The 16,002-nt window shown below is 45.4% G+C and overlaps 1 protein-coding gene across 1 annotated transcript in view; it reads right to left on the bottom strand.

The window, feature by feature from the left end:
* Positions 1-16,002, bottom strand: part of LOC116975560 (contactin-associated protein-like 5) — a 705,003-nt gene that overhangs the window by 112,337 nt on the left and 576,664 nt on the right. Inside the window, exon 21 of the mRNA XM_033024847.1 lies at positions 6,289-6,382. Coding sequence (XP_032880738.1) covers positions 6,289-6,382 — 94 coding nt within the window. The remainder of the gene's footprint in view (positions 1-6,288; positions 6,383-16,002) is intronic.

Here is a 16,002-nt window from a genome sequence, read left to right as displayed (position 1 = left end):
TATTACCACTTTGTGGCTGGTGGGCGTTCGCTCCGCATAGATTAGCTGCATATTTCCCACCTCACAACAGTAATTGCAGATCAAAGTTATGCATTTCTAAAAAATGTTTGAGTTGTCTTCAAAAGAGATCTGAAAGCTTCCATACAAATGCTAGGTGGACAAAAGTGCTGGAGAAACTCAGCGGGTGAGGCAGCATCTATGGAGTGAAGGAATGGGTGACGTTTCAGGTCGAGACCCTTCTTCTGACTCAGATTCAGATTCAGATTCAACTTTAATTGTCATTGTCAGTGTACAGTACAGAGACAACGAAATGCAGTACAATACAATACAATCCATACAAATGTTGATTGTTCTTTCTCTGTGTATTGCATGAAGTGCAAATAACTCTATTGTTAAAAAACAGGTTTAAACTCATTTTTCCTCAATGAACAAGCCATAAGGTTGAATTAACTGATTAACTTCTCAATTATTTAGCTGGTTAGTAGTTGTCCCAGGAGATTGATGGCAAATAGAGTCATAGAATGAAACAGTGTGGAAACAGGCCCTTCGGCCCAACTCGCCCACACCGGCCAACATAATTGAGAAGTTAATCAGTTAATTCAACACATAATCCTCCGCCATTTCCGCCACCTCCAACGTGACCCCACCACTCGCCACATCTTCCCATCTCCCCCTATGTCTGCCTTCCGCAAAGACCGCTCCCTCCGCAACTCCCTCGTCAATTCTTCCCTTCCCTCCCGCACCACCCCCTCCCCGGGCACTTTCCGTTGCAACCGCAAGAAATGCAACACCTGTCCCTTCACCTCCCCCCTCGACTCCATTCAAGGTCCCAAGCAGTCGTTCCAGGTGCGACAAAGGTTCACCTGTATCTCCTCCAACCTCATCTACTGCATCCGCTGCTCTAGATGTCAGCTAATTTACATCGGTGAGACCAAGCGTAGGTTGGGCGACCGTTTCGCCGAACACCTCCGCTCAGTCCGCCTTAACCTACATGACCTCCCGGTGGCTCAGCACTTCAACTCCCCCTCCCATTCCCAATCCGACCTCTCTGTCCTGGGTCTCCTCCATTGCCAGAGTGAGCAACAGCGGAAATTGGAGGAACAGCACCTCATATTCCGTCTGGGGTCCTTGCGCCCTTATGGCATCAACATTGAATTCCCCCAATTTGGCTAGCCTGTGCTGTCCCCTCCCCTTCCTTCACCCTCTAGCTGTCTCCTCCCACCCTCCCATCCGCCCGCCCTCGGGCTCCTCCTCCTCCCTTTTTCCTTCTTTCTTTCCCCCCCCCCCATCAGTCTGAAGAAGGGTTTCGGCCCGAAACGTCGCCTATTTCCTTTGCTCCATAGATGCTGCTGCACCCGCTGAGTTCCTCCAGCAATTTTGTGTACCATCACAGCTACACTAGTCCCACCTGCCCACGCTTGGTCCATATCCCTCCAAACTTGTCCTATCCATGTACCTGTCCAAATGATAGTACCTGCCGCAAATTAAATGTTTCCTAAATGTTGGGGGTAGTCCCAACTTCAACTACCTCCACTGGCAGCTTGTTCCATACACCCACCACCCTTTGTGTGAAAATGTTACCCCTCAGATTCCTATTAAATCTTTTCCCCTTCACCTTCCTCTGGTCCTTGATTCCCCCACTCTGGGCAAGAGATTCTGTGCATCTATCTGATGTATTCCTTACATGATTTTATACACCTCTATAAGATGACCATTATCCTCCGGCTCTCCAACGAATAGAGATCCAGTCTACTCAACCTCTCCCTATAGCTCACACCCTCTAGTCCTGGCAACATCCTCGTAAATCTTCTCTGAACCCTTTCAAGCTTGACAATATCATTCCAATAACATGGTGCCCAGAACTGAACATAATACTCTAAATGCGGTCTCACCAACTTATACAACTGCAACATGACCTCCCAAATTTTGATGAAGGCCAATGTGTCAAAAGTCTTTTTGACCACCTTATCTACCTGCGACTCGTCCTTCATGGAACCATGTACCTGCACTCCTAGATCCTTCTGCTCTACAACACTCCCCAGAGGCCAACCATTCACTGTGTAAGTCCTGCCCATGTTAGACCTCCCAAAATGCAACACCTCACATTTCGCTGTATTCCATCAACTATTTTTCAGCCCACCTGGCCAATCGATCAACATATATGGATAGGAAAAGTTTAGAGCAATGTGAGCCAAATGTGGGCAGGTGGGACTAGTTTAGATAGGTCGGCATGGGCATGGGAAAGTTGAGCCATTCTCTCATCAGTTAAAGTGTGGTCCTAACCTCCCATCTACTCATTGGAGACCTTTGAACAATCTTTAATCAGACTTTACCTTGCACTAAATAACATGCCTTTTTACCCTGTAACTATACACTGTGGACGGCTTGAATGTAATCATGCACCGTCTTCTCGTTGACCGGATAAGATTAGATTAAACTTTATTAATCCCCTTATTCAGGGGAAATTCTGATGTCCTTGCAGCACACTAATAAAAATACAACATAGATTCAAAAAGAAGTTCAACACAAAAACATCCCCCCACAGTGATTCCCACTGTGGGGGAAGGCACAAAGTCCAGTCCCCATCCTCTTGTCCACCCAAAGTCGGGCCTATTGAGGCCTCCACAGTCGCCGCCACGGCGCCCGATGTTCTCGCCGGGTGATGGTGCTTCGGCGTCGAGAGAACCCCCAGTGGCTTGGGGTGCTAGGAACGGCCGCCTTCCCACCGGAGACTGCGGCTTCCAAGCCAACAGACCGCGCCGGACGGAGCTCCGCACACTGGCGATCTCAGCAAGAGATCCCAGGCTCCGGGATGTAACGTTCAGCGTCGCAGCTGGCCGCTCCACAGAACCGCGGCTCCACGATGTTCTCATCGGCGGTCCCAGCATACTGGAGTCCCAACGCGGCGACCCAGGAAAGGCATCGCCCGCTCCGCAATAGCGCTCCAGCGCTGCGCCGCCGCCAAAGCCGATGTTCTGCGCCGCCGCCAAAGCCGATGTTCTGGCCAGGTCCCCTCAGGGAAACGTCGCTCCAGGACCCGCTGGTAGGCCGCAAGGACAGGTCGAAGTCGCTGCTCGGAGGAAGGCAACCCCTCCGACCAGGTAGGGACTCGAAAAGCAGTTTCCCCCTTCCCCCCCACCACCCCCCACACATAAAAAGATTAGGCCCCCTGACTACACACTCAACGTACTAAAAATAATAAAAAACCAAGACCAATAACACGCAACAACTAAGCTTTTCACTCGGTACACGTGACAATAATAAACTAAACTAAACTAATGGATTAGAATGGGACCTCAGAAGTGCACCAGTATATTTAGTGAAGATCAAGAGGTTGGAGACTTGGATTTGACCATCAGATGACGGCATGGATATGAGGGATTGGTACATTGATTTGTGGTTTTAAGATTAAGGGGAGATGCAAGACCAATGAAGGTCTAGTTTGGTGTTGTTCTGGGAGTGCTCAGTGGGTAGGCCATACTTGGACAACTAGGCCCAGCTTTTCAGGCAATGCTTAAAAACAACCATGCACAGGCAATGTCACCCAGACATGAAAATAGTTCTTACTGTATCTCATTATAGGAAAATAAAATAATAATCTTCACGTTCAATTGGTCTGGATAGTTTGTGGATGTGGACTGGATGTTTCCACAAGTGGGAGAGACTAGGACCAGAGGCCATAGCCTCAGAATAAAAGGACGTATCTTTAGGACGGAGATGAGGAGGAATTTCTTTAGTCAGAGGTGGTGAACCTGTGAAATTCATTGCCACAGAAGGCTGTGGAGGCCACGTCTATAGATATTTTAAAGGCAGAGATTGACATATTCTTGATTAATACGGGTGTCAGGGGTCATGGGGAGAAGGCAGGAGAATGGGGTTAGGAGGGAGAGGTAGATCAGTCATGATTGAATGGCAGAGTAGACTTGATGGGCTGAATGGCATAATTCTGCTCCAGTCACCTATGAACTTATGAATCTACAATAGGCTTTGGGAGGATACTGCTAGTTAGAGAGAGACAGAGAAAAATGATGGGACCGAGATAACAAAGAAGAACTGTGAAAATCGTCTATCATGTAATTGACACTTGGGCTATGTGGAGAAAGCAGGAACGGGGGTACTGATTTTGGATGATCAGCCATGATCATTTTGAATGGCGGTGCTGGCTCGAAGGGCCGAATGGCCTACTCCTGCACCTATTTTCTATGTTTCTATGGTGAGAGCATAGCTGAAGATAACTTCTGGTTACACAGTGTGGCCTAAATATGATATGGTAACAGGGAAGGGCCATTCTATGATCTCCTCAATAAAACTGATAAGAAGTGCAATGGCACACGGACATGAACACAGCTCGTATTCTATCTCATTACAGACAGGAAAATAAAATAATAATCTTCACGTTGAAGGCAAACAGTGCTGTGTAATTGAAATTCTAGGCAACCGTCCTGCTGCAAGTGTGATTTCTGCACTATATCGCTGATGCGACTTCCCAGATATACAGTAGTACAGCACCCGAGGTATTGGCATTGCTGCTGTTTGTTCAGCCATCTCATGCACTAAGGGAGCAGATGTCCTTGTACTTTCAGTGCAGAATTCTCCCAGGCTAAAATGACTGCTGCCAGAACAAACTGAAGCATCTGTCTTCATGTGTAAGAAGGAACTGCAGATGCTGGTTTAAACCGAAGATTGACACAAACCGAAGATTGACTCAGCGGGACAGGGAGCATCTCTGGAGATACCAACACCTTCTTTCCAGAAATGCTGCCCATCCCGATGAGTTACTCCGGCTTTTTGTGTCTAGCATCTGACTTCATTCCTGGTTCAGGTGCAATGTGGATTGGAGTGGCAAAACTAAATGGGATAAAACGTTGGGATTCGTTTCATTAGACTTGTGCTGGACCTTTGATAAGGAATGATCCAATTAGTCTAGTTCTTTCTGTGGACCTTTGTAATTTTCTCCCCCCTTTCAGTATTCATCTAGTTACTGTTTCCCCGAGTGCTTTCAAGCTGTGCATTCCATTTATGCAATTAAAAACAGATGGAGGACGTGACCAGTCTCTCTCAGATGAAACAAATAGAACTAGTTAGTTTTAAAGTTAAACTCCTGGCCACACACTCATTTCACCCCTGGCATCGGGAAGAAGAAGAAGGAGCCTGTGAATTGTAACGTCCAGGTTCAGGAACAGTTTCTTCCATACAGCCCATCTGGCTATTAAACACTGCAACCTCCGAATAAGCCCTGAACTACATAGACAATTATTGGTATTATTGCACTTTTATTGTTTGTTTGTTTTTTATGTGTACATATGTGTGTATATGTGAGTGTGTGTGTGTATATATATATATATTTTTTTTAATTATATTGTTTACAATGTACTATATTTACATATTCTGTTTTGCTGCTGCAAGTAAGAATTTCATTGTTCTTTCTGGGACGTGACAATAAAACACACTCGACTCTTGACTTTCTTGATTCATAAGGTCATAAGTCATAAGTGATAGTCATAAGTGAATAGCCATTCGGCCCATCAAGTTTACTCCGCCATTCATTCATGGCTGATCTATCTCTCCCTCCTAACCCCATTCTCTTGCCTTCTCCCCATAACGTCGGACACGGGTACTAATCTAGAATCCATCTATCTCTACCTTTAAAATATCCACTGACTTGGCCTCCACAGCCTTCAGTGCTAAGGAATTCCACAGATTCGCCACCCTCTGACTATGGATACGTTACATTTCAGGCTAGGACTGGAACTGAGGAAGTGTCCAGACTGGAAAAGCAAAGCATCACATCTATTTTATATAAAAGTCTATCATTTTTAGATCATGTTAGAATCCGATTTTGGATGTTTATTAAAGAAACAGCAAATGCTGGAATATGGAGCGTAAATAGAATTCTGGAAAGCCAAGCAGCATCTGCGGAAGCAAAATGTGTGAGTTAACGTTTCAGGTCGAGATCTTGCACCAGGACTGCACCTTGGTAAATGTACAATAAACTAAACTGAACTGAAGGCAGGTGAAGAGAGAGTTAGGTTTAGCTCTTAGGGCTAAGGGAATCAAGGAATATGGGGGAAAAGCTGGAACGGGGTACACATTTTGGATGATCAGCCTTGATCATATTGAATGCAGGTGCTGGCTCAAAGGGCTGAATGGCCTATTCCTGTACCTATTGTCTATGTTTTTATGTTTCTTGCAACAACAAGGGATAGAAGCAACATTAAGTTCCCTTGAATACAATTAAAAAAAACCGCAATGCTATTACCAAATCAAATGAAAAATTCAATAACTCACCCACAATCTTGCCAAGAATGAGAGATTTAACAGCATTAAACTCCAAGTTTGTATCCGAAGGGAGCCTGTACTTCATGGTAGCAAATTGGTCAATCTGTAAACGGAGAGCAGAAATACAAATGTCAATTGTGTTTCTATGGTATATTCTTCATTATTCTGTATCATGATCAATGTGTGTGTTAAATAATATCTGAATATTACTTTTAGCAATGTTTTGCAGAGCACCTTTTTGTTTTACTTCCATGTATTCATCTCTATCTGAGATTCAGAAGTGTGCAAAGACAAAATTATTCAATGCACCAAGCAATCTATAATGAATAGGAATAACATTGGTTGATATATACACAACTGAGATATTCAAGTCTAACTTGTGTTCATTTAGGGAAAAGTGATATTAACTGGAAAAGAGTTTAGATTGAAATAAGGGTGGCTCTTGAGTTTTAATACCATTGTTGATTATTGAAATAACAAGCCAGATAAAAAACTCTTCCCCGCAATAGAGTCATAGAGTCATACAGCGTGAAAACAGCCCTTGGGCCCAACTTGCCCACATCGGCCAACATGTTCCATCTACACTAGTTCCACCTACCTGTGTTTGGAGGTAAAACAACATTGTCAGTAATGCCATCTTTTTGAATAGACTTTCAAACCAAGCACCTACCCTTTGGTGAGAGTGAAAGGTCCAAATGTATTCACATAACACAGGATTTCATATTGGTATTGGCTTATTATTGTCACGTGTACTGAGAAACCTTGCGAAAAAATCATTGGTGAAGATGTGGTAATGAATCTCTCTCAAGACTGAAAATCCCCATCAACTACTTACCCAGCGAGAGTCTGAAGAAGGGTCCCAACCCAAAACGTCACCTATCAATGTTCTGCGGAGATACTACCTGACCTGCTGAGTTACTCCAGCACTTTGTATCTCTTTATGTCAAGCGTTGTACTTAACTCAATGAGTGGAAAACAGATAAAATCAGATATGCCGCCCACGTAACTCCGGCACTCTATTGGGTGAGGTGTGTAACAGATCAGAATGTGTCATTTCCTTCCGGCTGAGCTGGGTTAAAACTAGCTCAACAAATGTTGTTGTATCACACACATATATGTTCTGGAGTAACTCAGCTGAACAGGCAGCATCTCTGGAGAGAAGGAATGGGTGGCGTTTCGAGTCGAGACCTTTCTTCTGTCTGAAGAAGGGTCTCGACTTGAAAAGCCACCCATTCATTCTCTCCAGAGATACTGCCCGACCCGCTGAGTTACTCCAACTTTTTGTGTCTATCTTTGGTTTAAACCAGCATCTGCAGTTCCTTCCTACATGTATATATGTTCTGCCTTGCATTCAGCCTGTGCACTTGATAACCGTCCAAAATACCTAGCATTTCTTCAGGAAAGAACAATTTCTTTAGATAGCAACTTTTGCCATCTTTTGAAGTGTGATCACTATTGTAATCCAGGAAGCATAAAGCCCCTGTCCCACAGGCGATTAGGCTGTCGCCACATGGTCGCCGAGGTGTCGCTTGTATGGTCGCGTGTAGTCTCCTCTAGTCGCCTAAAGTGCTGGATTTTGAAATGTTCAAAATGTTTCGGCGACTGTGGGCTTGTCGCAGCTTGTCTTCTCCTGTGGTAGGTGCTGTCATCGGTTGTCGCCAGGATGAGGCAGATTGTCGCCAGTTGTTGTTGGTTGTCGCTGGGTGCTAACTTTGGTGATTTCTATTGGCGACTACATACGTCAACCTACGTCAACCGGCGACAGGTACCGGCGATTGAATTGTCTTCAGTTGTCGCCGACACGGTCGTTGCTTGTCGTAATTTGGCGCAGATGAACGTAAGTTGACTTTGGTTGTCGCCTGTGTGGTGGTAAGTTGTCGTAGGTGTGGTCGTAGGTGGACGTCCTAATGGGTCGCCGGTTGTCGGTAGCTTGACATCGACTAGGTGGTAGGTTGTCGTAGCTTGTCATAGACATTGTCATGGGAGGGGTCCAGTCGCCGGGTTTACGGCAACCTGCTATGACTGTGACAGTCGCCAGCAGTTGCCGAAAAAATCACTTAAGTGGGACAGGCCCTTAAGAGTCAACATAGACACCAACACCAATGTTGGCGGATGATTGCAAGGCACCAACTACCCCTTCAAGAAATGTCATCTCTGACAGTACAACATTCCCTCAGCTCGTCACAGACATATCTCGGACATTAGTCCTCATATCATTGACTCTTAAAGTCATCCAGCATAGAAACTTGCATTAAAGGTTATTCGCGTTATTCCCTTTATCATGTATTGATACACTGTGGATGGCTCAATTGTAATCATGTATTGTCTTTCCGCTGACTGGATAGCACACAATAAAAGCTTTTCACTGTACCTCGGTGCACCTGACAATAAACTAAATTAACTAATTACACTGATCCAATTGTATTCTTCTCATATACTACTTAACTCCAGATTCTAACACACATCTATATATAAATTTCTGAGTGTGCATCGTTAGGGTAAATTGTCAGAACCTTTTTCCCAGGGTGGAAATAGACAAGTGGCCATACCTTTAAGGGCCTGTCCCACCAGCATGCGACTCCATGCGGCGAGCGTGAACTAACGTGGTCGCTTGAGCCGTACGGCCTCGCGGGGCCGGTCCCACTTCGATCGCCGGAGCCATATGGAGTTGTGCGGGGCTCCGAAAAACTGACATTGTCCAAAGATTCCGCGCAACAATGGCCTGTCGGCCCGCAGCCGCATTGAGGCTGTACGCAGCGCGTCTACGGGCGTACGCAGCGTCTTGACGGCGTACGCCTAGCGCGTGGCTTTGCGCGATGACGTCACCGCCCGGCGTGCCGTTGCGCGATGACATAACCGCCCGACGCCGTGCGACGTCCAAATTCAGTCGGCTCGCCTCCTGCCCAGCTGATTGGTGAGTATGATGTCGGGACCAGCCCCGCACAACTCCAGACGGCTCCACGGTTGGAAGTGGGACCGGCCCTGCGAGGCCGTAAACCTCAAGCCACCACGTTTGGTCGCGCTAGACGCATGCTGGTGGGCTAGGCCCTTTTTGGTCAGAGCAGCAGTCAAGTTTAAGTTCAAGTTCAAATTTATTTGTCAGATGCCCCATAAGGTGCAGTGAAATGTAATTTACCATGCAGCGTTACAATTGAGTGATACAGTGTGGAAACAGGCCCTTCAGCCCAACTTCCCCACGCAGGTCAACATGTCTACACTTGTCCCACCTGCCCGTGTTTGGTCCATATCCTTCTAAACCTCTCCTATCCATGTGCCTGTCTGTTTCTTAAATGTTGGGATAGTCCATGCCTCAACTATCTCCTCTGGCAGCTTGTTCCATACACCCACCACCCTTTTTGTGAAAAGGTTACCACTCAGATTCCTGTTAAATCTTTTCCCCTTCACCTTGAACCTATGTCCTCTGAGGGACAAAATTTAAAGGACTTGGAAGTGAGGCATGTTTTTTTACACAGTGGGTGCCTGGAACATGCTGATAGTGTTGGTGGTGCAGGCAGATACGATATTGGTCTTTTAGAGTTTCTTTCAGGCACACAAATATGCAGGGAATGCAGGGATATGGATCATGTGCAGACAGATGAGATTAGTTTATATTGGCATTATGATCAGCATGGACATTGTGGGCCATAGCGCCTGTACCATGCACTGTGCTATAGGGCAATTTACAGTGCCTAATTGACCTACATATCTTTGTGTTTTGGGATGATGACAGAGCACTCCGAAATACAGGTGCCATGTAGGTACAAGGAAAACATTGAAACTACTCATAGTTAGTCTTGGATGCCAGGGTTGAAACTGGGTCACGGGAGCTTTGCGGCAGCAGCTAAACTCTCCCACCGAAAGTATCTGCAGTTGACTGGAACATTACATGCCAGAGGAGAGAGTTCAGTTTAGAGACACAGAGCATAAACAGGCCCTTCGGCCCACCGGGTTTGCGCCGACCAGCTATCCTACCAGCACTATCCTACACCACACTAGGGACAATTTACAATTTTTATCAAGCCAATTAACCTCCAAAGCTGTACATCTTTGGAGTGTGGGCGGATACCGGAGCAACCTGCAGGTCACGGGGAGAACTAACGAACTTCGTACAAAAAAAACTCGTAGTCAGGATCGAACTCGGGTCTCTGTCGCAGTAAAGGGCCTGTCCCACTTAGGCTATTTTTTGGGGCGACTACAGGCAACTAGGCTGTCACCACATGGTCGCTGGGGTGTTGCCCGTATGGACGTGAATAGTCTCCTCAGTCGCCCAAAGAGTCGTAGCGTCGTAGCATCTTTCTGGTCGCCGCTGGATTTTCAACATGTTCAAAAATTTTCGGCGACAGTAGGTTGATGCCAATGAGCGTACTTTGACTTCTCCTCAAGTAGTTGTTGTCGTGGGTTGTCGCCAGGTGACGTAGGTTGTTGCTGGTGCTGACTTCGGTGAATTCCTTTGGCGACTACCTACGTCAAACAACGTCAACTGATGACAGGCACCAGCGACTGAATTGTCTTCAGTTGTCGCCGACAGGGTCGTAGCTTGTCTCGGGTGGACATAGGTTGACTTTGGATGTCGTAGGTGGACGTCCTAATGGGTCGCCGGTTGTCGGTAGCTTGCAGTAGCTTGACCTCGACTAGGTGGTAGGTTGTTGTAGCTTGTCGTAGACATTGTCATAGACATTGTCGTAGACATTGTCGTAGGGGCGTCCAGTCGCCGGTGTTTCGGCGACCTGCTATGACTATTGCCTAAAAATTTGCCTAAGTGGGACAGGCCCTTAAGGCAGCAACTCTACCGCTGCACCACCGTGCCACACTCACTGAGCTACAACAGGTATCTATTCAACTGGGGTCAGAGTTCAAATCACCAACTGGGTAAGAACTACAAATACACTGGTGCTGAGAGAAAACATTATCAAGCAGGTAAGAGTTGTATTTGCAGGTAGGAGTTGCAACAAATAAAAATAGCTGCTTCTAATTAGAAAACTATATTTTTTGTTTCCCTCGTTATATCCCTCGTTGTGCAGTCTTCACTGGCCGTGTTATTCATATCATCAGAGATATGCATCGGGCTGCTCTTTCACTATGGGATGAATCAAATCATACCGTTCAATAAAACAACTCTGACAAACCCATAAAATATTTAGCTCCTTATGTCACCACATGAAAAAAAAATTTGAAGACATACTGTACGTTGTGTAAATTATGTCTACCATTTCCGCTTCAACAGGTTCCCGTACACTGGCACTATCCAACATCACACATGGGCCTATCTACAATTTTACCAACACAATAAACCTCTAAACTGTACGTCTTTGGAGCGCGGGAGGAAACCGGTGCGTAGGGAGGAAACCCACGCCGTCACGGGGAGAAGGTACGAACTCTGTACAGACAGCACCTGCAGTCAGGATCCAACACGGGTCCCTGGTGCTGTAAGGCATCAACCCTACCGCTGCACCACCGTGCCGCCCTGAACATTATCAAAGAGCGTTCTCAACATCTCGACACTGATCTAGCTTAATTCAATCAATTGTCATTGGAAATCTGTCATTCTAAGGACACATCAAAAAGAAATAGGAATATGTTATTCAGACACTAGTGCTTGCTCTGTCTTTCAATAAGATAATGACACATCATCTACCTCATCGCTATTTTTCCTTTTCCTTTTCATATACTGTATCTAAAAGATGATCAACATCATCATCTATATCTCTCATTTCCCTAATCCCTAACCAGTCTGAAGAAGAGGCACAGCCCACACCGTCACACAAACCAACCTCCATTCTATTGACTCCATTTATGCCTCACGCTACCTCGACAAGGCCAGCAGCATAATCAAGGACGTGTTTCACCCCAGTCACTCCCTCTTCTCCCCTCTCCCATCAGGCAAGAGGTATAGAAGTGTGAAAACGCACACCTCTAGATTCAGGGACAGTTTCATCCCAGCTGTTATCAGACAACTGGAACAGAGTGCGGGCCTGAGCTACTATCTACCTCATTGTAGACCCTTGGACTACCTTTAATCAACATTTACTAGACTTTATCTTGCACTAAATGTTATTCTCTTTATCATGTATCTGTACACTGTGGATGGCTCGATTGTAATGGATCATGGATTGTCTTTCCACTGGCTGGTTAACACGCAACAAAAGCTTTTCACTGTACCTCAGTACACGTGACAGTAAACTAAACTAAACTCCACGGTCCACTTTGGTAGAGAATTCATAGAGATTCATCAGCTTCTGGGTGAAACAATATCTCCCCATCTGGGTCTGAATGGCTGATTTAGTTTGAGACAGTGACCCTTAGTTCTCAACACCATTGAGAAACACCTTTTGTTTTGAACTGAAAGATGTAGGCCTAGCTACAAGACATCTTCTTCTTATCGAGTCCACACACAAGATTAGAAGTTGTTCAGCCAGGGCTGAACATACATCTCAGCATCTGCGTGCAATGGTATCTGTCTTTTTGCTTCTTGTGCTTCTTGTGCGTGTTGGTGGAAAGTTAGTTGAAACTGGGTCGCGACGTACTCAATGCTCCTCTTACAATAAATCTATTATCATGGCAATGAACGTGGTAAATTTCCGCTGTAGTTCCTCTAATCCAAGTGTATTCTCAGGTATGGAGACTAGTTCTGGAAACGCAACATAGATACATAGATACACAGATATTCAATGTGATCATGGCTGAACATCCACAATCAGTATCCCCTTCCTGCATTCTCCCCGTATCCCTTGATTCTGCTAGCCCTAAGAGCTCTAACTAACTCTTTTGAAAGCATCCAGTGAACCGACCTCCACTGCCTTCTGAGGCAGATAATTCCACAATTTCACAACTCTCTGTATGGAAAGATTTATCCTCATCTCAGTTCTAAATGGCCTACCCCTTATTCTCAAACTGTGACCCCTGGTTCTGGACTCCCCCAATATCGGGACCATGTATCCTGCATCTAGCATGTCCAATTCCTTAATAATTTTATATGTTTCTATAAGATCCCCTCTCATACTTCTAAATTCCAGTGAAGACAAGCCCTGTTGCTCCATTCTTTCATCATATGACAGTCCCGCCATCCCGGGAATAAACCTTGTGAGCCTATGCTGCACTCCCTCAACAGCAAAAATGTCCTTCCTCAAATGAGGAGACCAAAACTGTACACAATACTCCAGGTGTGGTCTCACTAGGGCCCTGCACCACTGCAGAAGGACTTATTTGCTTCTATACTCAACTCCTCTCGCCAACATGCCATTAGCTTTCTTAACTGCCTCCTGTACCTGCATGCTTACTTTCAGTACCAGATCTGTTCTTACTAGGCTCAATACAATCAGACCCTTTACAATAAAGCCCACAATAAGCCTGAGGAACAGCACCTCATCTGTAATCTGCACACATTGTTCATTTTGGACCAGTATCCAATTCATCAAATTTAGTCAACTCACTTTCACCTATCTCAGAGCCTTTTGTTTTTTTCTGGCCTTTGTCCAATCATCTGCCAATCAATCCCCCCTCCCCCCCACCCCCACCTATCACTTGGGACAGGCAGTATCTCTGGAGAAAAGGAATAGGGAACGTTTCAGGCCGAGACCCTTCTTCAGACTCAAGAAGGGCTTCGACCCGAAACGTCACCTGTTCCTTTTCAACAGAGATGCTGCCTTTCCCGCTGAGTTACTGCAGCATTTTGTGTCTATCTTTGGTGTAAATCAGCGTCTGCAGTTCCTTCCTCCACCTATCATTTGCCAAGTTTTGCCCCCCCTCCCTCCCCAACTCTCTTCCAGCTTTCTCAGCAGAAGGGTCCTGACCCGTTGAGTCACTTATCCATTTCTTCCAAAGATGCTGCCTGACCCGTTAAGTTACTCCAGCATTTTATGTGTTTTTTTGATGAACCAACATCTGTAGTTTCCTCTGTCTACAACTCACTTTCTCTGTTCGTTTTGAAACTGTCTGCTTCTGCTGTAGGTCAACTATCTGCAAGGGTAGGTCGCCTATCTGTCTAAAGGGCCCCCACCTGCATCATTGTCAGTCCATTCCCTTCACAGGTGCTACCTGACCCATTGACTTTAGTTTAGTTTACCTTAGAGATACAGCACAGAAACAGGCCTTTTGGCCCACCGAGTCCACACCGACCAGCGATCTACGCACATTAACACCATCCTAGACACACTGGGGACCATTTACATTTATACCAAGCCAATTAACCTACACATCTGTACGTCTTTGGAGTGTGGGAGGAAACCGAAGATCTCGGAGAAAACCCACGTGGTCACGGGAAGAATGTACAAACTCTGTCCGGACAGCACCCATAGTCGCTATTGAATCCGGGTCTCTGGTGCTGAAAGCGCTGTAAGGCAGCAACTCTACCATCGTGCCGCCTCTGACTTACTCTTGCTGGTGTGACTTGATGTCGCACTTTGCATTTTGCTCATCTATCTTTAATATTTCCTCGGGTTATCCCTCTCCGCTGAAACCTAATGATTTTACCCCACAGCTTTTATCAGCACTTCACACCTTTTACACGTCCCTTTACTTGTTTGAACTCTCTCTAACTTCCCACAGTAATCTATGAACCTGATGGTTCACACTCTGGTAATCCTGTCTCTAATCCATAACAAATATTCCCTTTGTTTCATTTATATCCCTCCAGCCTTGTGGTTTCTTAAACTTGTTTCCTCTCTTTTCCTATTCTGTTGATGCGACTTATATTTCTCTTTGCACACATAATGCCTGGCCAATGGAAAAATATTCAACATTTTTTTTGCTCTTTGGTGAATTTCATCAAACATATTGCTTGCTTTCCTAATTGCTTGTTGACCTTGTGTTAACTTTCAGTGCGTCATTGGCAAGAACACCAAGATCACTGTTGCTTCAAAAAAAATTTCTACCATATCGAAAGACCTCATAATTTTCCCCATTATATTCTGCTAGCAATGTCCTTGCCATTCATTTAGTGTGTCTCTACATCAGTGATTCTTCTCCGCGCCTTCCCCACGCTCCCAATATATTATCATCTGAACGGAATCTTCATAAGGGTCCAGACCTGAAATGTCACCTATCCATTTCTCCGGAGATGCTGCCTGACCTGCAGAGTTACTCCAGCACTTTGTGTAATCTGACTGCCGGTTTTTAATTCTCTTCGAGAGAAAATGTTCTTTTGTGTAAACCAGCATCTGCAGTTCTTTGTTTTTTTATACTGCCACCTACCTTTGTATCATCAGGAAAATTGGATATATTACATGTGAATTCAATTTTAATTTCTAGTTTTTGTGTACCTTGTCATGTATTATGACTGTTGGCAGACCAATTTCCCTCCGGGGATGAATAAAGTTTATCATATCATAGCATATCATATCGTATGTGGACACAGAACAAGCACAGGAACAAACAAAATGTGCAGGAAGGAACTGCAGAAGTGCAAATTGGAGAAACAGCTCCTCATATTTTGTCCAAGCAGCTTACAACCCAGTGGTATGAATATTGATTTCTCTAACTTTAAAAGTAGCCCTTGCATCCCCCCTCTCACTCCAACCCTCCCCCACCATAGTCATCATCATAGAAACATAGAAACATAGAAATTAGGTGCAGGAGTAGGCCATTCGGCCCTTCGAGCCTGCACCGCCATTCAATATGATCATGGCTGATCATCCAACTCAGTATCCCGTACCTGCCTTCTCTCCATACCCTCTGATCCCCTTAGCCACAAGGGCCACATCTAACTCCCTCTTAAATATAGCCAAT

This window comes from Amblyraja radiata, chromosome 7 (genome assembly GCF_010909765.2).
Source record: "Amblyraja radiata isolate CabotCenter1 chromosome 7, sAmbRad1.1.pri, whole genome shotgun sequence".
Lineage (NCBI taxonomy): Eukaryota > Metazoa > Chordata > Chondrichthyes > Rajiformes > Rajidae > Amblyraja > Amblyraja radiata.
This window is presented reverse-complemented; position numbering and strand designations above follow the sequence as displayed.